Source organism: Apium graveolens, chromosome 4 (assembly GCF_009905375.1).
Source record: "Apium graveolens cultivar Ventura chromosome 4, ASM990537v1, whole genome shotgun sequence".
NCBI lineage: Eukaryota > Viridiplantae > Streptophyta > Magnoliopsida > Apiales > Apiaceae > Apium > Apium graveolens.
This window is the reverse complement of record NC_133650.1, coordinates 9,710,059-9,736,740: the sequence shown is the minus strand read 5'-3', so window position 1 is coordinate 9,736,740 and position 26,682 is coordinate 9,710,059. Positions and strand designations below refer to the sequence as shown.

The window sequence follows — 26,682 nt, the reverse complement described above, 5'->3', positions numbered from 1 at the left end:
GATGAGAGATCGAGAGATTTTTTAGAGAGAGACGAGAGATTTCAGAGAGAGTGAGACGGAGGTGAAGAAGGGGGGTGTTTTATTTATTATTATTTTTTTCTATAACTCTCAGCCATGGCACGTAGCAAAAGGAGATGCAAACTGTTAACACGTGTCCTGCTATCTCAGTTTGTTCTGACAATTCGCAAATTATCGAACCGAGTTGCGGGTAAAATAAACCCGAAAAATTACCGAAACAATTTTAAAATTTTATAAATATCCCGAAATTAATAAAACATAAATTTCGTAATTTTTAAATCATTTTTGAAACGCAACTTATACCAACATTTAACGATTAAATGAAACAACGCGCGGGTGAATTTAATCCCAAAAATTTCCAAAATAATTTTAAAATTCTCAAAATATTAAAAACTTAATAATATATGAATTTCATAATTTTTGAAGAATTATGGAATTAGATACTGATTTTACAAATAAATGCAATCAAAAATCATTTAAAGATAAATAATTAATGAAATATTGATTTCTAAATTTTATAAAATCTCAAAAATAATTATTGAAATTATAAAATCATAAAAATAATTTTAGAGACAATCAAAATATTTATGCAAATAAATTTTTAATAAATCCACGTTTAAAAGTGAAAATAAATCAATACCACTCAATAATCAATTACGCAAACAAACCCTGTACATCAATAATCACATAAATAATAACAAACAACACACATATGACAAAATCTATATATACATATATATATATATTATTTATTTAATAATTTAATAAATACACATTTAAATAATACGAAAATATACGAGCCGTTATAACAATTCCAAGGGTGCCATCTTATTAAAATTAAAACTCCAAGGGTGCTATTTAGCAAACTTTTGGCACATCTATATATTATAAATTGCTGGATAACCTTTTCATAAGACTTGGTATCCATATTTTGGTTCGGATATGATTTTTAACTTTAATTTGACCCAGTGGACTATCCATTTTTAGGTTTGGTATCCATATTAGGTTTATAAAATATCCATGTACTTATTATGATCCATTTTAATTATTATGATTCATTTTAATTATAAAACTTTATAATACAATTTTAAATATGAATTGTATTATTTATGGTAAGTTTCTTTTTTGAAAACCACTTATGGTAAGTTTTTAATACAAATTTGAAGTAAAGTTTAAATTTTAACAGATCTGTTTATAGAAATAATCTCATAAAATATATAACATAAAAATAATATATGTGATGAATGTAGTTTTTAAATAAATTTATCGTAATATGTAGATGTAATACACTTATTATATAGATAATTTAATCTTTCATAATCATGTTATTCAATTTAAATTATAAATTTATTTTATTAAATAATTTTTGAAATCCCCGTGCAAAGCAGGGTTATAAACTAGTTTTATAAGTGTTTGAAACTTTCTCTACATATTTTAATGTTAATTAACAAAGCAAAATTCAAAAAGTCGGCATTGCAGAGCAGAGCAAATGAAGTCGCGTGAGCTCTACGACTGGGGGATGTTGTGTTTGTTGGTGGGGTATGGTGGGATGGATGGATATAGAAGGCTGCACTGCACGAGTTGGACTGATTGATTTGGGAATCCAGCTGAGGCCTGAGCTGTGCTGCTCTGAGAGAGAGAGAGAGAGAGAGAGAGAGAGAGAGAGAGAGAGAGGAGAATCTCTCATTCTCTCCTCACTTTTCTTGTTTCTTCTTCGGACACCCTTCGTTTTGGGCCGCTGTTATTGGGCCAACATCCCACAACATTGTTGCTTTGGATTTTGTATACATTAACTAGATCTCTGCTCCGATCCACTAAACGTGAAGCTTATTATAAAAAAAGTTAAAGGCTTTTTTGTTACTGCAATATATTTGTACATTTTTTATTATTGTTTTTGCCAATTTACAAAACAAATTGTAAAAATGTAACTTGAGTTATTCTTTTTTAAAAATTGATTTCTCTTTTTATTAGCTGAATAATAGTTTTACATATATTGTGAAGAAGGTGGTGGAGATAAATAAATTGTATATTGCTAATTATCGAAGAATTAAATAATAAATATCACAATTAGGTGGTATAATTTGGTTGTTATTGTGATTTTTTAACATATAAACAAAGGCAAAAACTTTCCTAAAATATGATTTTTGTAATATTTTATGTTAAGGATATTAGTAATTTAATTTTAAAGCTAATTTTATGATAATATCAATTCTTAACAATTCGATAATTACTTTAAGACTTCGGTTATTTTTCAGAAAAAGCCATGCAACTATGCACTTTTTGGGTAATCTACGTCAGCTTTCCGATGGAGTAGATTCCGATGAATGAAAGGTCAAAAGAAAGAAGACAAATAATACGGCCGATCCACAGAGATGGTTACAAAATGTACATTTTTAGATCGAAAGGCTTTTTGTTTTGTTTTGTTTGTTATTGCACTTGAATCGCTTTCATTGTCCGATTCATAACACACACTACAAGTCTACAAGTCTAACATATGAACACCTACATTAATTCTTTTTCTGGTTGGCATTTTTGCTGATAATCCTATGAAATTAAATTCTCGCAAGTGCGCGGTTGTTTAGCACAATTTTGCTAATCTCATCTTGCTCTAACACGGCACGTATTCAAAACACATATTATATTTAGTGTATTAAATTTCTAAAATTTGTGAATACGGGATATTCAATATTCGCATTCTGTATTTTAAAAAAATGAAAAATACGCATATTCAATATGTGCATTTATTAAAACAAATAAAATTGTATAAGATATATATATTTTCGTAATGCGTATTCAATATACATATTTTTTTATCGTAGATAAGCCGCAGCCACTACCATTCAGGTCCGCATTGGATAAAACCTACGGTTTCACGTAATAGCCTCCGAATCACGTAAACCAAGATAAACCGCATTTAAGCGACAGCCTCCGGCTCAAGATACATAATCATAAATTCTTCTCACGTGGAATTTGAATTTGTGACCAAGAGGATAATTATTCTCTCTTTGATCTATTAAGCCAACCCTTGCGGACTTCAACATACACATATTCACGGCATGTCCAGCATATATTTTGGACCGTACTTTTCGCAGATGAGTATTTTTTATTTTCAAGAGAAAATTGGGTATTTTGATACAATACCCTACTTAAATTATATTTTTTTAACTTTCTTGTGTAACACTATTATTTGTCATTATGTATTTAATTTATGAAAATAAAAGTTAAACAATAATGTTATTTTTACTATTTTCCAGAAATCAATAAAGAGAATCCTATTGAATCACTAATCTGTTTGCTCAGGCGTTCAACCGGTCCTAAAAATAACCAGTTTTACTAATTAATGTCCAAATTAATTGTTATTAAATATTTTCCTGATTTGATTTTTAAAATTTGATTAATTTTTACATATTTTCTTAAACTAATATATCAAGCTTACTAAATTAAATATTATGAATTTTTATGAATATATCAAATTAATATTTCAATTAGTCATTTTAATTAATTAATAATTATCCGATTAATCATTTTAAGGTGTATTTATCAAATATTGTGAATTTCCCTCTGTTATTTGAGTAATCACTTTTGTAAAACTATTTGAATAGCTAACTGTTTTATATTTCGCTGTAATTACTCTAATTATGCATGATCCTTTTATTCTTGTTCCTATAATTTCTGGCGGATGTTGTCATCAATTATTAAAGGGAAAATAATGATATAATTCGAACAAAACTTTGTGTGAGAAGCTCGAAGTTAGAGCTTGGCTCGACTCAACACGAGTTTATGTAACCGATGAATTTGAACAGAAATTTCAAACTTGTTAGTTAAATAGGCTAAATAAGTATATTTCGAATTTGATTAAAGTTTATTGGTCAGCTCGAACTCATTTAGTAAATACCGATTTGGCTCTAACTCAATTTACATCCAATTTTGTAATATTTCATTTTTATGAATTGTCTCTTATAAATTATAATTATTTTCATGAGAAATATGTGCTTTCATTTCTATTACATGAGCTGAGTAAATATGTACCGAACTCGATTAAACGTCGGCTCCAACTCATTTAACAAACACCAACTTGACCCAACTCCAATTACATCCAACTTGCACGGCACAAACAATTTCCAAAAACTTGCGAATCTAGTTTCCTACTCATTTTTGTCACATACTAATATAGTCAAAACGCATTTATGAAAATGATCAACGCTACAACTGCTGTCATCAATAATGTGAAAGCAATCTCACCGCCCTGGTATGTTGAGTTCCCACTTCCCCCACACCTTATCAGAATATCAGCTTATCCTCCTATCCTCCCTGTGGCGTGGGTGGAGCTTTAATAATTAAAATAGTACTATAATTATTTTAATTTACTGGAGGTAAGTGGTAAAATGAGATTCGCCTAAATAAAGAACTTACGCGACTATGCGAGTTAGCTAAGGAAACTTTTCTTCAAATATGTTTGCAGATTAAATTTAAATATTATTTACTTTTTATTATATAATTTTTAATTATTTTGTTTTTTTTAATACATATATACCTGATTCTAAATATGGCATGTTTCATTTTTTTATTATTTTTTTTATGAGATAATTTCATGAATTTTATTCCTTAAAGATTAATTTTCGGACAGAAGTTTAAAATAAAATATATTAATTTATCAGATGCACAAATATGAATATTAAATGAATACTTTAACCAAGATACAGTAATTATTATCGTAAATAATAATGTGACATCGATTATGATTTATGTTCATCGCACTTAAGCCACTGTTGCATTGCGAAACAAGGTAGCGTGGGAGTCGGGTCAAACATGAGATTGAAAAATGATTTACTCTCTCTAATCATTTACATGTCCCCATCAAATGATACGCTAGCGAGGCTGTACTTCATAATTCTTTCTTACGCTGAGAAAACGAAAAGAGTAATAATACTCCCTCCATTTTTGCATGTCGAGCAAGTTTAATGGTTAATGTAAAACGATTACGGCAATGGTTGAATTATGGCTAGCGAGAAAAATGTAAATTTCATCAAGTAATATCATGTAAAAGAGTCTCCAATTATAATTTTGAAATAGATGTTAGTATGTTTGACCAATCTAAGAAATAAGGTAAACGTGTCAACGAATGGACAATTTTGTTCGCCTACATTTTAATAAATTCGAGAGAGAAACTTAGATTAGATAAAATAAGTACACGATAATTATTTAAAAAATGGCCAACTTTCTGATGATTATCTTGATGCTGCTTGATCGCTTGAAACAGAATAAAGAGTCCGACTCAAAACAAACCACCTCATACCTTTTAAATACCATTGTGGAGAGCTATCGCCTCAACTTCGAAAACTGAATTCACCATTGGGAAGTATGATGTCTTACTAGCAACAAAAAAACCAAGATGATCCCGAATAATAAGACCTATAAAGAATGTTTATGATCCCAATTTAATGGCTGCATCGATATTTAATTTCAAACATTCCTCACGAGTTGATCGCCACTTGTGCTTTGCTTTGTCAGTGTTATTAGCTTGATTCAGAAGTTTAGTACAGTTATGCCCAAAATTTGGCACTTAATTGATTTGGATCAAACGCGGGCTGGTTACGAGTCAAACTCGGTGTTACATTGAAGAGGACTAGGACGCGTCCAGCTAAAGACGACGCGCCTGTTTTGGAAGGGATATGTTACGAGGCAAGATGAGTGCATGGTCAAGAAAGGACGCGCACGGGAAATATGGACGCGTCTTATGAAAGTGCTTGGCCGATGAGATTTTATGGCGATGGACGCTGTAGGACGCACCTACTTTAACCATGACGCGTCGTAGGAAGTGAAATGTTGTGCATGATGATTTAGAGGGGACGATGCAAGTATAATGAGGGTTAGGACGCGCCCTATGTTCTAGGACGCGTCCTGTGTCTGTTTTATGTGTTCTTAATGGTGACTTCAGGAAAAAACTTGCCTGGAGAGGAGCAATGGAGGTTATTTTTACTAATGTATTTGTCGCAGGTACTCTCTGAAGAATTCCCTCCTTGAGACGGTCAAGGAGGGGGATGTCCGTGAAAAGTTAGAAGGCTTCCAGGGGTATGCCTGATGATTGAAGGCCTCCTCCTGTATTCAACGGGTGTCCTCGTTGGGGATGCAGATTAACTTTGGTATGTGCTTTGGGAGCTCTGTTCTTGTATTCAACGGGTGTCCTCGTTGGAGAACTCTGGAGTCATCCTGCACTTTGCAGCCAAGAGCTTGGGATCACATGTCCTGCTATCTGATGGGTTATACTCATTCGGGGGACAGGGACGCGTCTGGCACTTGGGGTGAACCGTGGCTATACCTGCGTTCGTAAATCAAGGGAGATAGCTGTAGCAGAGTGTTATCCTTGCGCAGGGAGATGCACTATCCGTGAAGTCCTGCGATTACGGACGAGCCTTGGGCCTTCGCGGTTAGGCCTCATAGTTGGACATTCCTAAAGCTAGCAGAAGACAAATATTGGACGGGCTTCTACTGGACTTAGGAATAAGAAGTCTAAACCCATCAGACTTCTTGTTCTGCGAGAACTACGTCAGGCTTGATCCCTATATAAAGGGTACGTAGGCACATTGAGAGGGTAAGAAGTTGAGAGCTGATAAGAGAGCCACCACTTACTCTGATCAATCTCAGCCTAAAACAACCACAATCAACCACACACCGCTTAAGTTTCCGGCAAAGAACCACCGTCACAGATCTTAGTTCCGGCGAGAAACCTCAATCTTTGTTGTTACCAGATTCCTCCATCAACAAATTGGCACTCGAAGGAGGGGCTGCTAATTAAGGTTGCAATCTTAGGAGGAAAAGATGTCTTACGATCGTGATGGAAGTTCTTATGATGGAAGTGATAGCAGGTCTGAAGGAGAAGGCGGGGGGCGCTATACTCGCCATGAACCTTACGTTCCCAGAAACATGGCGGATCCAGCAAGAGCTCCGAATGTGGGGGAGACACCTCCAGTTCTCATCAACAACGCTGATATCTTGGAGCAATTGTATCGCATGGGGGATACTCTTAACAGTTTTAACTCAAGACTGAACACGGTGGAGCGTCGAAGGATGATGAGAGGTCGTCGTTTCCCCCGTCACGGTCATGCCTTGGAAAAAGCCCCTGTAGTTGAAGGAGATACCCAGGGGAGCGGGGAAAACCCGCGAATCACTCCACGACGCTTGGAGTACTCTGATGATGTAGAGCCTATTGTGGAGCTTGCGGATGAGGACACTGATGGCAGAGAAAGGCCTCGCCTGGGTAACCAGGTAGTGTCGCACCCACATAGGTCTGGGCGTACGATGGACGAGCATCGTCGTGCGGAGAACACTCAAAATCAAGACGAGGAATGAAGGGATCTTTCATCCTTGAAAAGGAGGCTTGACATAAGATTGGAAGACGATGATTTGAGGATGTTACTGGTAGAATGGCAAAAAGAAGGAAACGCCGGAGAAGCGAGGCCCCGTGACACGACGCGTGTGCCCCCCGCATTCCAAAGGGATGACGGGGCGCGACACCGCGATCACGAGCGTGCCCCTCCGCGAGGAAGGTCCGAGAATTACTATCGGGGATATCAGAGGAATGGACGAGGAAGAATGGGATATCAATATGGAAGAACACCCTACAATGGTAGGAGATGTAGAGCACACTCCGCTGGAGAAGCCCCCGCCATTGTTCCCGTAGCTTCCCACAGTGCTACTGGTAATGGGTCTGGGGCGCGTCCTCATGACCAGGACGGCGGACGAATTCAAGTAAGAATGCAGAACAATGATGAAATTTCGCGACGCGGTCAAGATGAACCTCGCGTGCGGGAAAATATTCAAAACCAAAATGGTAACATGCCACGCCGCAGCCTCAGGGCGAGGGGCGGCGAGATCCTCCGCCACACCCGGGGGGCAATCAAGGGGAATTTCAGCAAGTCGCAGAGCAACTCCAACAGTCTAATGTTCAAACCATACCTGGGGTAGGGACGTTTAATGTGAACGACCTCAAGAGATTGCTCAACCATCTTGAGGGAGGAAGAGTAACGGCGACTGCGCAAGCTCCTTCTCCTTTTGCTGCTGTCGTGAGGGAGGCGCAATTGCCCGCAGGATACAGGAACACAACCAATGACTTGCGTTTTCATGGGAACTCTGATCCTGTGGAATTCCTGGGGCGTTTTAACATTGAAATGGACGTATATCAAGTACCTGATTTGGCTCGGTGCCGTCTCCTGGCAGCCACTTTTAGAGAAGGCGCTCAGCAGTGGTTCCAAAAACTTGGTCCAGGTGTGATCACATCCTGGGAACAATTGAAAACTTTATTTTTGACACAATTCCAAGCCGCGGTGAAGTACAAACCACATGTTACCACGCTGGCTAATGTGAAACAAAAGGAAGGAGAAAGTTTGACTTCGTATTTTAAGAGGTTTAATGCAGAATCCACTTTGGTGAGGGGTGCAACTGATGAAACACTGAAAATACTGCTTATAGCTGGGTTGCGTATGGGGACGGATTTCTGGAAGCACCTGCAAGGGAAGGACCCAGTGTCACTAGCTGATGTGCTTGCGCAGGCGGAGTCGTTCAAAGCAATCGAGCAATCGCTTGCAGAAACAAAAAAGAATGACAATAACCATAACTCCAAGGGGCGATCCAAGAGAAGGGACAGATCCTTGAGCCCAGATTATCGGCAAAATGCCAGAAGCCCTAACAGGGTGAACACTGTGAGCTCGCGGAAAGAATGGAGCCCACCGTCGAACTACGAGAGAAGGGTCAGCAATTATACACCACTAGCGGCGTCCATTGATCATATCTTCGAGGTAAATAAGGATAGAGGAATCTTCAAGAGGCCCGACCGTCTAACTTCATGGCAGAGCAGAGACAAAAGGAAGTATTGTGACTACCATGAGTCTACTGGCCATGACACCCATGAGTGTCGTCACCTGCGGGATGAGATTGAGGAATTGATCAAGGCTGGATACCTAGGAGAATGGATTGACAAGGTGAAGCGACGCAGGGGACTTGATGACAAGGGTAAGGATGAAAGACAGCCCCCGCGGGCGGAGGATGTTGAAAAAACAACAGAGGTCAAGTTTCAGAGGGCTGGCAGTATCAGGGCAATTTTTGGAGGACACCCTTTCGTTGGTGATAGTAATCGAGCACTGGAGAGTAACGCGAGAGAAGCGCGACATCCACCGCTCACCAACATCCACAACTTGGAAGATAGACCCCCGAAGGTCTTTAAGGGAGAGTCCGCTGATATTATGTTCAAGGAAAAAGAATCTAGGTGGGTGCATCATCCTCACAACGATGCGCTGGTGATTACCATGCTTATTGGGGTAATGAACGTACATCGAGTCTTCTTGGATAATGGGAGTTCTACAAACATCTTGTACTACAACACCTACAAAAAGCTGGGTTTCCCAGATAGCGACATGTATTTCGAAGATGCGCACGTCTATGGCTTTACTGGGGAAGCAGTGAGGGTTATGGGTTCGGTCAGGCTTCCCGTCATGCTCGGGGAAGGAGCTTTGTCGGTTACTCAAATGATAGATTTCAAGGTGCTAGATCAGGATTCCGTGCACAATGTGCTGGTCGGCAGACCTTGGTTGCGAGCGTTCAGGGTGATAACCTCGATATACCACTTGATGATAAAGTTCCCAACGCCAAACGGAGTGGGCAGTCTGAGAGGGTCACAGTATGAGTCACGCGACTGCTATCACAAGGCTGTTAAGGAATTCCGTAGAAGAAGGTATGAAGGGAAAGGTCTCTTATTTGAGGATGTAGAAGATATTCATACAAAACCAAGTGGAGAGGTCCATGGCCACTATTTCATTGAAGGCCCCGAAAAGGAAGAAACCTACGTCTCTGGGAACTCTTTTTTGACGCGGGGACGTGTTTCGAAGATCCGTAGCGTGGAAAAAGTGGTGGTGAACCATACAGAGGCGATCATACAGAAAGAGGTTAACGGGGAAAAGTTGGAAGGAAGAAGTGAGATTTTGCAAGGTCTCGGGAATAACTTCAAGGTGGATGCTCCTCGAAAGAAGGACGCGCCCTTGAATGAAATTGAGGTTGATGCTACTCCAAACGAGGACGCGCCCTCAGATGCAAAAGTGGAAATCGAAGACCCCCGAGACTTTGATTTCGATTTGGATCCCAGGATCCCTATGCCCGCCGAAAAGACGGGACCGACCGAAGACACAATATCTATTCCAGTTAATAAAAATGACCCGAGCAAGGTTTTGAAAGTGGGATCCCAGTTGGATGATGAGATGATAGGAAGTCTTACCCGCTTTCTAATTGCAAATCTTGATGTCTTCGCATGGAGTCATTCAGATATGATAGGAATCGACCCAGAAGTAATGTGTCACCGTTTGAATATCCTCCCGAATTGCAAGGGCATACATCAGAAACGCCGCCCAGTAAGTGGAGAAAGGGCGATAACATTAAAAGAAGAAGTAGACCGGTTGTTGGAGGTGGGGTTGATCAAAGAATCTTTCTACCCCGAATGGCTTGCAAATACAGTACTGGTGAAGAAACCGAATGGGAAGTGGAGGACATGTGTGGATTTCATAGATCTCAATAAGGTCTGTCCAAAGGACAGCTTCCCGCTGCCAAGAATCGATAAGTTGGTTGACGCGACGGCGGGGCATGCGTTGTTGAGTTTTATGGATGCATACTCCGGTTACAATCAAATTCCGATGTATGGCCCCGATCAAGAACATACATCCTTCATTACGGACAGGGGGTTATACTGTTACATATGAATGCCGTTTGGTTTGATTAATGCTGGCGCAACCTACCAGCGGTTGGTAAACATGATGGTCAAGGATAAAATCTGGAGAACTATGGAAGTGTATGTGGATGATATGTTGGTAAAGTCTGAGGTGGCAAGTGACCACATCAAGCACCTGGTGGAGATGTTTAACATTCTAAGGAGGTTTCGTATGAAATTAAATCCGTAAAAGTGTGTGTTCGGCGTGGAGTCGGGCAAGTTTCTCGGGTTCATTATCAAACACGGGGGAATTGAGGCCAATCCCGCAAAGATCAAGGCATTAATGGATATGAAGTCACCCACTAATGTGAAACAGGTGCAGAGTTTGACTGGGAGAATCGTCGCGTTAAATCGATTTGTTTCCAAGTTGTCCGATAGATGCAAGGAATTTTTCAAGGCAATTAAATTAGCAGGAAAATACTTTGTATGGACGTCAGAATGCGAAGAGGCTTTCAAAAGAATCAAGGAGCAACTGGGAAACCCTCCCATGTTGTCAAAGCCGTTGGATGGGGAATCTCTAATACTGTACCTCGCAGTGTCTGAATATTCGATCAGTGCAGTTCTGGTAAGAGAGGAAGATGGGCATCAATCACCAGTGTACTATGTGAGCAAGCGGTTACACGACGCTGAAACTCGCTACACAAGCATGGAGAAACTGGTTTATGCCCTGATTCTTGCATCAAGAAAATTGCGGCCGTATTTTCAGGACCATAGAGTTGAAGTTCGTACAGCGTACCCGCTGCGACAAGTCCTGCATAAACCAGAGTCATCAGGAAGAATGCTGAAATGGGCTATGGAGTTGGGACAGTTTGATTTGGAATATACGCCCCGAACAGCGATAAAAGGGCAAGCCTTAGCCGATTTCTTGTTGGAATTTGATTCTGAAATTGATGATAAAGCTTTGGTAATGCTACATCCACCTCATGCTGAGGAGTCTTTGGAGGAGTTTCCACACCCTTGGTGGATCTTGCATATGGATGGGGCGGTTAACAATGGGGGAGCTGGTGCGGGTATAGTACTTGTGTCTCCGGAAGGCCACCATCTGATGAGCGCAATTCATTTCAAGTTTTATGCAACCAATAATGATGCGGAGTATGAGGCACTGATTAATGGCCTAAAAATCGCTTTGGAAATGGGGGTGCAAAACTTGATTGCAAGGAGTGACTCAGAGTTGGTAGTGAATCAAGTGAACGGGGGATTTGAAGCGCGAGGCCCGCGAACAGAATTATACTTGAAATGTACACAGCGCTTGATTGGAATGTTCAAAAAAGTTAGATTGGAATGTGTCCCGCGGGAGAAGAACAGTAATGCGGATGCTCTAGCAAAAATGGGGTCGCAACAAGAGGCTGTGTTGTTAGGATCCATCCCTTTTGAAATCCAGGAGATTCCTAGTATCCCAGAGATAGAAACTATGCAAGTGGATGAGGCTTCCAAGGAAACATGGATGACGCCCATTCTAGCTTACATTCGCAAGGGAATACTCCCCGAGGATAAGTTTAAGGCTCGCCGACTCCGCTATCAGGCTGCAAGATATGTGATATACGACGAAGTCCTATACAAGAGAGGGTTCAACCAACCTCTGCTTAGATGTGTTGAAGAAGAAGAAGGAAATTACATCCTAAGAGAAGTATATGAAGGAATCTGTGATAATCACTCGGGGGGTAGCTCGTTGGCAATGAAAGTTTTGCGCCAGGGATATTATTGGCCCACAATGAAAGAAGATGCTACAAATTTTGTCAAGGCATGTGATCGCTGCCAGCGCTTTGCAAACTACTCATCTATGCCGGCGACACTCTTGACGCCTATGGCAAGCCCGTGGCCATTCGCCATGTGGGGAATTGATCTTATCGGAGAATTGCCGAAAGCTGAAGGAGACGTCAAGTATGCAGTGGTTGCGGTCGATTACTTTACTAAATGGGCGGAAGCTATGCCACTGGCTACTATCACCGCAAAGAAAATCAGGGATTTTGTTTTCAACTCCATCGTATGTAGGTTTGGAATCCCTTACAAGTTTGTCTCCGACAATGGAAAGCAGTTTGATAGCAAGGAGTTGCGACAACTATGTAAGGAGTTGAAAATCAAGAAGGAGTTTGCAGCGGTCTATCATCCTCAAAGTAATGGACAGACAAAAGCTATTAACAAAATAATAAAGCATACCCTCAAAACCAAACTGGAGGAACGCAAAGGGAATTGGCCTGAAGAACTCCCGAAGGTGATGTGGTCATACAACACTACGCCACGATCTACTACGGGAGAAACGCCGTTTATGCTGACTTACGGCTACGAAGCTATGGTCCCCGTGGAAGTTGGATCGGGATCACTTCGCAGAGATTGTTACAGGAAAGAAGATGCTGAGGTTAATCAAATGCTTCATTTAGATCTCTTAGAGGAGATGAGGGAAAATTCTCAGCTAAGGCTAGCGGCGTATCAGCAACGCGCCGCAAGGTATTATAACAAGAAGTAAAGGGACAATTGCTGAAGGTGGGAGATTTGGTACTTAGGAAAGTGATGCCCAATACAAAGAACCCCAAACATGGAGTGTTTGGAGCTAACTGGGAAGGACCGTACCGTATAAAGTCCATCCCGTGGAAGGGGACTTATCACCTTGAAGATATGGAAGGGAAGATGGTTCCGCGAGCTTGGAATGCGAAACATCTCTGAAAGTATTACTAGTAAGGTGCGGCTTTGGTCCCTTACGTACCTCTTTTATTATTTAGGGTTATGCCCGGATTATAGGCTAGAATTAAATAAATTCCTCCTAGCCTAGGGGGTAGTGCATGTACTACTTACCTTGGAACTAGTTGAAGGGTCATTTTTTAAAATTTATCTCCCCACAGAGCATAGTAGCCATGGGACTGGTGCACTTTTGACACCAGAGCGCATTATAAATAAAAATCTTTGAAATTTTTCCCAAAAAGTTACTTGCTTTGTTTGCCTGGTTGCATGACGCGTCCTAACTATAGGACGCATCCTGATTGATGGTTTTATGCGAATGCTAACTGAATTAATGGTTGTCAAAAGGATCAATAAAACTCAAGTCAAAATGTAACTAGGAAGTGTACTATTTCCAAGGACGCGCCCAAGTTGTCTTGGTTGATGCTCTTTTAGACTGAATGTTACTGTAACTTTGATGAAACATGATTAAAAAGGAAAAGTCCTTGTTTAGGACGCGTCCTACCTGAAGGATGATGTGTTTTGGATTGAAGGTGAGGCGCGTCAAAACCATAAGACGCGCCCAATTGAGCCTTGTGCCTTGATTAAATACGCAGGTACAACATGGTGCTATGCTCATATGTTTTTACAAACAAAAATATTCATTAAATAACTAAAAGATGCATCCAGTCAAGGAGGACGCGCCCAAGACGGTTACTTGCTTGACTTGTGATAGTCAAAATAGACGCGTCCTACGAATAAGACGCGCCCATGTGAATGGAAAAATAGAATACTTAAGTAAAAATATGCATGGATAAGGCAAAGAGGTTTTATAAAAAAGTGCAGGCGAATGAAGTTCAAAAATAGATATTACAACTTGCAAGGCTTCAAGGGGCCCGCACCCTTAAAATAGCTCGAGTACATAAAAGACAAAGGACGCGTCCTAAGCAGGAGGCGCGTCCTGTGGCTTGTCTTGGTCTTCCGTAGGGGGAGGCTGAGTTTGAAGCGGAGCAGGATCAGGGGACGCGTCCTCTTCCTCTAAGCCCAGAAAAATCCTTTTGTTCTTGATGGAATCTGCGGCCCTGACCCTGAAATCATTGACCCATATCTGGGTGTCTGCATTAAACTTTGAAAATGTATACCCCGGGTCATTGGCAATGAACCCAGAACACCATTCTTCAAACCCAGCCTGGAAGCCGTGCTGGTAAACTAGCTTTTTCTCCTATGTCCACCCATGCAGCATGTCATCATTTAGGGTGTCAAGCTTCAGCTGCATGGTGGAATTCAATGCGATGATACTGTCCATTTGCTTCTCCATTGAGGAGACATTCCCTTCTAGCACAGCTTTGTCTGCCTCAAGACGCGTCCTCTCCCCCTCCAGGCGTTTGATCTCAGCATATTTCTCTTGGACAAGCAGGGTAATGTAATTCTCCAGGGATTTAACTTTGTCTTCGGCCTGGCTCTTTGTAGTGTCGGTAGCAACAAGACGCGCCCTAAGCCTTGCAGCCATATTAGCACTTTGCCTAGCGTGCAAGTGGAGCTCAGCAGTAGCCCTCACCATGGCCTCCTCTGTTTGCTGCTCTGTTCTGAAGGTCCAACCTTTGACTTCATCCTCTGGGAAATCCCCAACTGAGGACGCACCCAAATATCGAAGCACGAAGGATTGATCATCTGACACTACCTTTTGGTGTTTGGAGGGCGCGTCCTCCACCCTTTCGGGAATGTCTAGCACAGTGGTGTCAATTATCTTGGGTGGAGGAGAAGGAGTTGCAACAGGAGGGGGGGTTTTTGCCTTTGGATCAACCTCTGTAGGGGCCTGTTTTTTGGCCCTTAGCTTTTTGGAGGCCCCAATTGCGAATCCTTTGAGAAGAGAGGCCATATCTGCGATATAAATATGAAAAGGTATTAGTTAAGTATAAGAAGACGCGTCCTGGAAATAAGACGCGCCCATATCATGATATAAAATTCTACATGCATGACATATATAGACGAATGTAAAGATGTATAAATGAGTGTGAGAATGACACGTCCTAAAGAAGTAACGCGTCTTACCTAAGACGCTTTTTATAAAGGCATAAATAACAGCAATCGGAGAGTTTTATAAAGAGACGCGCCCGGGGGGTAGGGCGCGCCCAAGGTGATAGCGCATATGTGAAGTAACGTTTATAAATCAGGCTAAAATTAAAGGACAAAGGTGAGAATAAATATGACGCGTCCTAAATCCGTGACGCGTCTTAAGTATAATAATTTCTTACCTTGCTCTAAATCCACCTTTTTGTTAACGCCTGGCTGAATAATTTTTGTGGCTCGGAGCCCTTTGGATTTTTCGGAAGTAGTGAGGATGGGTTTCCCATTATGGAAATCTCGAAATTTGCAGAGAGAATCCACCCGTGGGGACAAAGCTCCTATTTTCTTTAAATTCTCTTTGGTAATCATGTCCTTGAGGTTGAAATGTTTCTCAGCATACTGTAAAACCTTCTCTGCTCTCTTCTTCTTCTTTCCTGTTAGCTCTTTCTGAGTTCTTTTGTCTAGAGAAGGGAGAATAGGTTACAACAAGGAAAGAGAGAAGGTTATAAAAGAAAAGGTGCGCCCTGATAGAGAGGACGCGTCCAAAACATTGAACTTACTTGGTTCCAAGTTGAAGCGAACGCGCGTCCTTTTGACATCATAAATGTAGAAAAATGGCTCCTTCCAGTCCCGTTCATGGCTGATTTTACCTTCATTAAATCCTTTGTTGTTCAACCATTTATTGACAACCAGGAAGTGGTACTCGGGAATTGATTTCTTGATGCTGTAGAAGAAGCTAAATTCTTTCATCGAGGGCGCGCCCAATCTCAGGTTATGGTACATAATGAACAGAGCCCAGGCTAGCTTGTATGAATTTGGTGATAGTTGGACTGGAGCCACGTCGTACCATTTCAAAATTTTCTTAATGTAGGGGTGTAAGGGCGCGCCCACACCCAAGGAAATTAACTTTGGAGTAAGCACCATTCTTTGGATCCTTTGGTTCCCAACGTTGAAGATGTGCGGCCTCATGGTTCGAAGAGGGCGCGCCCAGATGCCCTCCATGTCATAGTATTTCATATGCCATTGGATTTCCCAGTCAGTCGCAGTCAAGTCAAGGGCAACACATGCTAGCTTACCTTCTTTCTTCCTTCTGGCATTTTTCTCTGTCTCAGTTAGGGTGCCAAGCCTGGCCCAGACACAATCCACTTCAACATATGAAGGTTCCCAATGTTCCAGGGGAGAATCAGATTTTTGAGGGGAAATAGGATATGTCTCGGGGTCAGGAACCCTCTTTTCAAATTCACTTACGCTGAGAGGTGACGCGTCCTGAGAAGGAGCCGCACCTTGGGAAGCTGACGCGTCCTGAGAGTAGGACGCGTCCTCGTCTGAAACAGCTGTCCCTCGGGGCTTTTGGCCTGTAGCAGGAACAATCTCATCGTCCGTCCAATCTTTGATGGCGGCCCTTGTATGGAGAACTGGAGTTCTTTGCCTTTTAACTCCCTTCTTTTTCATTCTAGAACTTATGGGGACATGATCCATGGAGTCAGAGCTGGAATCAGACATTATAGAGCTTCTTGATTTAAGGGAACCAAAGACGTGTCTTTCTGCTCTAAGGAAGGAACTCGTCCTGTGAATTTCGGGAAAATCGGGTATGAAAGTGATTAAGTGTGGGGAGTAGATACCAATGCGTTTATTGAGAACCTTGAATGGATGGAAAGGGGAAGAAGATGACGCGTCCTCCAGCTGCAAAAGAAGGAATAAACATTTGAGGACGCGTCGAAAAAAAGGGGGAGGAGAAGGAAAATGAATGAATTATGATGAAGCTACTAGAGACATTATAGGACACGTCCTAGGAACCTAACGTGTGGAATGCATTAGTTAGACGCGTCCTAGTAAATTGTTGTTCCTATGCGGTCTTTAGTTAAAATGGCTTAAACATATGCCTTAAACAAAGGAAATAAGACGCGCCTTTACAGGTAGACGCGTCCTACGTGGTTACAATGTGGTAGAATGTTAATCGACTGTTAGCAATTTGGGGGAAATACAATGAAATCTTAGAAACATGCAATTGAAACATGGGGGAAGCTAAATATGGTATATTCGCATATACATACACATATACATACAAAAGAATATGAAGGGCAGTTGATATGAACATGAAGCATGCGAACAGTTTCTTGCTCATTAAAACTAATGTACTTGGCTAAATAAAGAAATAAGAGGAGATTTGTGTACCTTTTGAGTTGGGGAGTTGATTGAGCAAGAGAAATCAAGTAATGGGAGGTTAAATCGTCGGAATTTTGAGCTAAAAGCTTGAGAACGGCGGTAATGGTGGTTTCCGGAGAGAAAAAGAGTAAGGTGCATTTGTGGGTTGGAGGAAGATATTTATAGAGGATAGTCGGCTTACGTGGGCGACAGCTGTACACCACAGATATGGAGTGAAGGCAAGGCGCGTCTTCTGTCAATGACGCGTCCTGTGAGCCAAATTTTGCTTTTTTGGAAAGAAATTCCAATTTTATTTTCAACTACAAATGGAATTTGGGGGGTAGTTGTTATGCCCAAAATTTGGCACTAGATTGACTTGGGTCAAACGCGGGCTGGTTACGAGTCAAACTCGGTGTTACATTGAAGATGACTAGGACGCGTCCAGCTAAAGACGACGCGCCTGTTTTGGAAGGGATATGTTACGAGGCAAGATGAGTGCATGGTCAAGAAAGGACGCGCACGGGAAATATGGACGCGTCGATGTTTATGAAAGTGCTTGGCCGATGAGATTTTATGGCGATGGACGCTGTAGGACGCACCTACTTTAACCATGACGCGTCGTAGGAAGTGAAATGTTGTGCATGATGGTTTAGAGGGGACGGTGCAAGTATAATGAGGGTTAGGACGCGCCCTATGTTCTAGGATGCGTCCTGTGTCTGTTTTATGTGTTCTTAATGGTGACTTCAGGAAAAAACTTGCCTGGAGAGGAGCAATGGAGGTTATTTTTACTAATATATTTGTCGCAGGTACTCTTTGAAGAATTCCCTCCTTGAGACGGTCAATGAGGGGGATGTCCGTGAAAAGCTAGAAGGCCTCCAGGGGTATGCCTGATGATTGAAGGCCTCCTCCTGTATTCTACGGGTGTCCTCGTTGGGGATGCGGGGTTAACTTTGGTGTGTGCTTTGGGAGCTCTGTTCTTGTATTCAACGGGTGTCCTCGTTGGAGAACTTTGGAGTCATCCTGTACCTTGTACCCAAGAGCTTGGGATCACCTGTCCTACTATCTGATGGGTTATCCTCATTCGGGGGACAGAGACGCGTCTGACACTTGGGGTGAACCGTGGCTATACCTGCGTTCGTAAATCAAGGGAGATAGCTGTAGCGGAGTGTTATCCTTGCGGAGGGAGATGCACTATCCGTGAAGTCCTGCGATTACGGACGAGCCTTGGGCCTTCGCGGTTGGGCCTCATAGTTGGACATTCCTAAAGCTAGCGGAAGACGGATATTAGATGGGCTTCTACTGGACTTAGGAATAAGAAGTCTAAACCCATCAGACTTCTTGTTCTGCGAGAATTACGTCAGGCTTGATCCCTATATAAAGGGTACGTAGGCACATTGAGAGGGTAAGAAGTTGAGAGCTGATAAGAGAGCTGATAAGAGAGCTACCACTTACTCTGATCAATCTTATCCTAAAACAACTACAATCAACCACACACCGCTTAAGTTTCCGACAAAGAACCACCGTCACAGATCTTAGTTCCGGCGATAAACCTCAATCTTTGTTGTTGCCAGATTCCTCCGTCAACAAGTACGTTTTGCAATAGATTTATTTCCTCAATCCATAGTCACCTCAACAGTTGCAACCTTGTTGTCCTAGACTTTCCTATTCATGAAGTACCAAATACCTACATATCGCCAACACTGAACTGCAAATAGGCAATGGAAGAATATATGTCCTATATGCTCAATATCAGGTAAACACGTAGGGGAACTCGAACTCACTTAGCACTTAATCGCCTCCTAACTGAGATATTGTTTCTGCAAAAACGTTATACAAAGATTTTAATTTTATGAGGGAGATTTAACCTCTAGAGTTAGCTATTGATATTAAAACATGCTTGCATTATAATATGAGAAAAGTGTTATTAAAGTTAATTTAATATTTTTTTAAAAAAATTATTAGAATTTTATGTATAAAAATTGAATGACATTTTTGTAATCATATAATTAATTTCCTGTATTTAGGAAAATAATCTTAGTTTTGTACTCATTTGAATTTAGACAATGATCTAAAATTAAATTTAGGATCCTAAAACATTATAATATTAATTGTGTTTTACGACTAAGAATTTTCATGTTTAATTAAGTAAGATTTTATGTAGTTATTACACTTTCGTCAAAATTGAACCTCCTTGAAATGTATTTCTAATTAACTATATGATTCGATAAAAATCATTATAACCATCTTCAATTATAAATTATCTTTAATTCTAAATATACAAATATCCTAATTTTTTATTTTGTGCATTTGATAACGAAAGTTATCCAATAATGTGGCGATGATGTTTTATAGCAAGAGATACCTTATATTATGTTATACCTTACTAAATCAAAATTTAGGGCAATTTCATGAAAAAGTTAATTCCAACAATGTTTTAATTGTACCTTAAAATAGAAGGACAACTCTCAAATGCCTTAGTTTTAATTTTAAGGTTATTGTGATAATTCTTATTTCAATTTTAATAATAAAAAATTATTGTTACATCTTTTTTGACATTTCCTTTTTTTCCCTCCATTCTTATAATTCAGATATATTATTATTATTATTATTATTATTATTATTATTATTATTATTATTATACACACCCTATTTCTCTCTCTACTATATATTGTCGTTTAATGATAAAGAGAATCTATAATAATAAAATATTATTTATATTTAATATATAATTGGTGTAAGGTAAAGATGGTCTGTCAGGATATATTCATCATTTTAGAATTAATATTAATAGTTATAAATTTTAAGTAAATTAAATAATTTCAATTTGTGCATTTCATTGTGGAAATTGCGAGTAAGGTTTGAAGATATATTATACTAAAGTTACAGTAAAGAAATATATTTAATAATTTTAAAATTAGTAGAAAATTAATTTTATGCAAAAAATGTTAAAAAATTGGATTAACAAGATCCAATTAAGTACCATCCCCATCAGCCCGCTCCTAGAAAAATAAGTACCATTAGTGAATTGACAGATAAAATAATAAATTTCAAAAAAATGTATATACAGCATATAATAAATATAAATCATTTTTGCACGAGTATAAAACTATAATATATATATAGTGATGATAGATCACATTGTTGAAGTTAGTTAAATATGTGAACAAAATTTTATGAGAATAAAGTTTTGAGATTATCATGCAAACCTAGAAAATTTTATTAATCACAAGCTCACTGCTAAAACTAAAATGATGATAATCATTACCATGATTTAAAATCAAAAAGTATATTATGGGCATAAAATAGAATTTCAACTCTAATGTTAATTCTATTTTTCAATTAAACATTTTAAAATTTCATGAATTTTTGGTAGACAGAGAACAAGAAATGAAAAGTATATCATGAATTCTTGGTAGACAGAGAACAAGAAATGAAAAGTTTCTGTTGATAACACTGCATAGTGCATTCTGTTACAGTAGTATGCTTTTCACTAACAAGTTCCAAAACGGTGGAGTCCGCGAGCAATTATATTTACATGTCCCACCATGATGAATGATACATGTCTGCACTAACCAGGAACAAGAACTCATACGTTTTGGACCTCTCATCTATAAATACACATCTCTCTCTTATCATCTGTTTTGCACTTGCATTAACCCAATAACATCTTTCAAACTGTAACCACAACTACACAACTATCAAGCAAAAAATGGCAACATTGAATGAAAATGAGAAAGCTGTTACCACCAAAGAAGAGCCAAATTACAGAGGAGTCAGAGCCATGCCCTTTGTTATAGGTACAACTTCAACACCTGCTAAACCATGTGCAAGTTATAAAAATCGGAAATCGGTTTTACTCGGTTGTGTAGTTGAAATTCGGCTACTCGTCTGAATTTCGGAGTACTCGTCCGAGTTGACAGATTTTTATAACATTTAATATGTGTGTAAATTTGTAGACTATAGAGTTTGGTGAATATTTGTTTGTTTTGGCAGGAAATGAAGCATTTGAAAAGCTAGGGACAATCGGAACCTCGTCAAATCTGTTAGTTTACCTCACTACTGTCTTCAACATGAAATCTATTACAGCAACTAATGTCATTAATGTTTTCAATGGCACTTGCAACTTTGGTACTCTGTTCGGAGCTTTCTTGTGTGACACTTATTTTGGACGCTATAAAACACTAGGTTTCGCTTCCATTTCGTCTTTCGTGGTAAATAAACGTAGTTACTCATTGTTAAAGATATAATATCAGCGGTTTCCCAGAGAATTGTTCATCTAACAGCTAAAATTTATTCATAATGTTTTTGACATGACAGGGAATGCTTGTGCTCACATTAACAGCTGCAGTATCAACACTTCATCCGCCTGAATGTGGTAAAGAAGCTGGTAGCATATGCTCCGGGCCAACAGCATGGCAACTTGTTTTTCTGTTCAGTAGTTTCGTGCTATTAATAATTGGAGCTAGTGGTATAAGGCCTTGTAACTTAGCTTTTGGAGCGGACCAGTTCAATCCTAATACAGAATCTGGAAGAAAAGGAATCAATAGTTTCTTTAATTGGTATTATTTTACCTTCACCTTTGCTATGATGGTATCCATCACAATCATTGTCTACGTGCAATCAGAAGTCAACTGGGGAATAGGCTTAGGAATCCCAACATTTCTTATGTTTTTATCATGTGCATTCTTCTTCATTGGTACGAGAATCTATGTCAAAGTTAAACCTGAAGGTAGTCCTCTTACGAGCGTTGCTCAAGTTGTTGTAGCAGCAATCAAGAAGCGAAAACTGGAATTGCCTGGCCAACCCTGGCTCTCCATGTGTACTTTTATGCCTGCTAATTCGATCAACTCAAAGCTTCCCTTTACAGAACAATTCGGGTACCAGTTACTCTCCATCTATTTCATAAGAAGTTATCTTATAATTGTTGGTGACACTGTCTAAAATTCTATTGTATATATTTGCTACCTTATTACTGCAGCAGAAAAAAGTGTGTCTTGTAACAATTTAAGTTTCCTGGCAACTTGACAATTAATACCATGTTATGTTGGTCTCAGATTTCTTAACAAAGCAGCACTCATAACAAAAGAAGACGAGCTAAATTCTGATGGATCAGCAGTGGATTCGTGGAGGCTTTGCAGTATGCAGAAGGTGGAGGAAGTTAAATGCATCGTGAGAGTACTTCCCATCTGGGTTGCAGGAATGATCTACTATATTGCTATAGTCCAACAGCATACCTATGGAGTGTTCCAAGCCCTTCAATCTGATAGACGTTCCGGCATTGGAAGTTTTGAAATTCCAGCAGCATCCTACACAGTATTTCAGATGTTATGCCTCACTATCTGGATACCTATCTATGACAGATTGATAGTTCCATTTCTCCGAAAAATAACAAAGAAAGAAACAGGTATTACGATCCTCCAAAAAGTTGGCATTGGCCTGGTTATCTCTGTAATTGCCATGCTAGTATCAGGCCTGGTGGAAAAAGAAAGGAGAACCATTGCATTAACAAAGCCAACACTGGGATTAGCACGAAAAGGGGCAATATCTTCCTTTTCAGGTTACTGGTTGGTGCCTCAGTTGGCAATTGTAGGACTTTCAGAGGCATTTACAGTTGTTGGGCTAGTAGAATTTTTCTACAAACAATTCCCAGAAAATATGAGAAGCTTTGGGGGATCTTTCTTTGCTTGTGGCACCGCCATATCAAGTTACGTAAGTAGTTTCTTGATAACAGTTGTCCACAGAATTACAAGAAATTCAGCTGGAGAAAATTGGTTGTCAGAAGATCTGAACAAGGGAAGATTGGATAATTATTACTACTTCATTGCAGGTTTAGAATTATTAAATTTAGGATACTTTCTAGTGGTAGCCAAGTGGTACAGGTACAAGGAAACTGCTGACAACAATGGCCATGAAGTTGCAATGGAGAACTTGAAACTTAATAAGTCCGCTGTTTGACTAATTAAACTAAAGTTTCAACAATATAGAACAATCTGCATAAGGTTCTCTTGAGCGTAAGGTGATAGCCTAGTGGTAAAAGCGTATCCACAATGTTGAAATGAACTCAGCTTCATTCCGCATCCCACCCCCCCCCCCCCCCTCTGTATCAAAAAAAAAGAGCTCTGTGATTATTCTGGAGTTCGATCATAAAATATCCAACATACTCGGGGTACTAGATTTTGTCTTGTTTTCTTTTTCTTTTTTGTTAATATTCTTGATATTCTTGCTCATCGACTTGAGCAACGTGACAATTTAACCCCTGAATATTCAAGTTGGTTAACTACGTTTGTAATATCTTAATCTAGGAGTATAATCAAACACTGGTTTACAACCAGAAAAATTAACAAACTGTATAAAATTTAGACTGAGTGATGCAAAGAGGCCAAGAGAAAGATCGAAAAATAAGATTTGGAAGTCAAAAGATAGCAATTCCTTGAGTAACTGTGCCGTTGCTAGCCATTCTACAACTATTAGGCAGTACCAGAACGACTAATAACTGGATCATTTTGACGATACTGGGAGCAAGAAGGTTCAAAATCGAGCTAAACCTTAACAGTCTCATGCCATGTTAACACTCTCCTAAAATATCAAGGATTTTGTGGAGGGCCTTGATCAGATTATATATCAATAACATTTGCTCACAATCATGGACTCAAGGTGTCAATCATAACAATTCGCTAACAGCCAATTCAATGTGAACTTGGACATTTCAATTATTACATAATCTTTATCATGTGCACTCTTATTCAACTTTTTCTACCAAAATATAAATGTGATTTGGTTAAGTAACCAGATTTAGCAGTCCATTATTCTTGTTTAAACTCCAGATGCTGATAGATTCACTGATCTACTTGGTGGTCACAGTGCACTTGGCAAATTAGCCCCCACATTTCAATAGGATTTGTCATGTACTGGTGTACCAGACTAAACGTGTGGGTGCGTATCTACACCAGCAGTATTTGTCAAAGAGATGGACCTATGGTGCCTGTAGGCTGTAGCTATTATATACTAATGTTGCGAGTTGCGACAAATTTACCTGTCTAGTGTGAACCCGTATATATTTGATTTCTAATGTTTGTTGTTTTCCTATAGATCATAGTCACAGATTGATGCACTTGGTAGACAAATTGTTCAAGGTTGTTACCAAATTTATCTTTACCTTAGTCAGTAACTCAATGTAGTAAGATTAGATTTAGGGACCATCCATTTTATTAACTGTTGAGTAACCAGCTCATCTAAAACCTTGAGGTATTAGAGCAAGGCCCCAGTAGGATCATGTAGTTATCATTAACACTTAGGCATAAACTTAAGCGTAATACAGGTCTTTCTAGCACCTTAACGTGCTGAGAGAGCTGGTCCGAATTGCTCATTGCTCGGCTCCTAGTGGTTCACTCTTCAAATCTGAAAACGGGTGTTGAGTGAGGGAAACATAAGCGCTAGAATGCATGCTAAGTCCCTTTCCTAACACGTAGACGTTGGGGGAGATCGGTAAATGAAGAATTTTATTTAATTGAACATTCCCAGTCAAGATGAAATATGTAATCTTACTCACGAGTCTTTATGTTTCACAATCTACATGTTATATACTAGTAGATTACTTGTTTCCTCCCTCATTTTGGAAAACAGTGTCTTAAATATGACTACGCGAGTATTTTGAATTTTATTTTTGTAATAACAGAGCCGTGGAGGACCAGAGGTACTAATCTTTGAACTGACTTGGGTAGTGCAGTGCTGGAATGAGTATAAATTAACATGCAAACCTCTTGAAGGATATATGTTTCAAGCATAAAACAGTCACAGGGTACTCCAACTTGTAGAAGCAAGAAGATGGACAAAACCTCGAGAGTAATCTCCAAATCGCAGAAAGATGACACAGACACTATGGACAGCGAACCTAACTACAGAGGAATTAAGGCCATGCCTTATATCGTAGGTAACGTATACTGACACTCAAAAGCTTATGTTATTTAATTTTGTTGAAATTGCAACTATATCTTATTTCTACTTCAGTTGCACTGGATTTGACAATTTGTTTTTGTTTTCTGTTTTGAATTTGATTTGCAGGAAATGAGACATTTGAGAAGCTGGGAACAATGGGACTTCATCTAACTTCCTAGTGTATCTCACTTCTGTCTTTCATATGAAGACCATAACTGCAACAAATCTCAACAATATTTTCCAGGGACTTGTAATTTTGGTACCATCATAGGAGCTTTCCTCTCAGACACTTATTTTGGTCGTTACAAAACGCTTGGATTCGCCTCCATATCTTCTTTCACGGTACAAATATTTCTTCAGTAATAATTCATGTTGTTTAGTGTAAATCAGTAACAAGAAGATTTGTTATATATCAGTTGATGATATGGATTAAAAAGCTAAAGTAGTATGTCAAACATGCAGGGCATGCTTTTACTAACTCTAACAGCAGCAATTTCAAAGCTTCATCCACCAAGCTGTGGGAAAGAAGTGACAAGCATATGCCAAGGACCAACAACAGGGCAAATGGCTTTTCTGTTGAGCTCTTTTGCGCTTCTAGTTTGTTGGAGGTTCTGGCATACGACCCTGTAACTTAGCCTTTGGCGCAGATCAGTTTAATCCCAACACCGACTCTGGAAGAAAAGGCATCAATAGTTTCTTTAACTGGTACTACTTTACCTATACTTTCGCAGTAATGGTGTCCCTGACGATCATAGTGTATGTGCAGTCCAATATTAGCTGGTCTATCGGATTAGGAATTCCAACCCTCCTTATGTTCTTTTCATGTGTATTCTTCTTTATCGGTACCAAAATATATGTCATAGTATTGCCACAAGGTAGTCCTTTGCTAGGCGTGGTGCAAGTCTTTGCGGCTGCTATCAAGAAGAGGGGATTGAAGTCACCGGAGCAACCATGGCTTTCGCTTTTTGACTATGTACCAAAAAAATCTACCAACTTAAAGTTATCATCCACTGATCAATTCAGGTAAAGACCAAAAGATGAGTAACTCCTTTGAATATCACTATCTTGATTCATGTATTGATGTCCTCCAGTTGTCTAAAATGACTACTTTTCAC

At 39.5% G+C, this 26,682-nt stretch overlaps 1 protein-coding gene and 1 pseudogene across 1 annotated transcript; both read left to right on the top strand.

Annotated features, from left to right (window-relative positions):
• Positions 1 to 21,152: 21,152 nt before the first annotated feature.
• On the top strand, positions 21,153 to 23,893 carry LOC141717699 (protein NRT1/ PTR FAMILY 2.11-like). The gene is made up of 4 exons (XM_074519874.1): positions 21,153 to 21,429; positions 21,626 to 21,843; positions 21,950 to 22,509; positions 22,687 to 23,893. Exons 1-4 carry the CDS (start codon positions 21,342 to 21,344, stop codon positions 23,585 to 23,587), a joined length of 1,767 nt encoding a protein of 588 aa, XP_074375975.1. The 5' UTR covers positions 21,153 to 21,341; the 3' UTR covers positions 23,588 to 23,893.
• Positions 23,894 to 25,253: 1,360 nt separating this feature from the next.
• Positions 25,254 to 26,676, top strand: LOC141717698 (protein NRT1/ PTR FAMILY 2.11-like; annotated as a pseudogene).
• Positions 26,677 to 26,682: the final 6 nt, after the last annotated feature.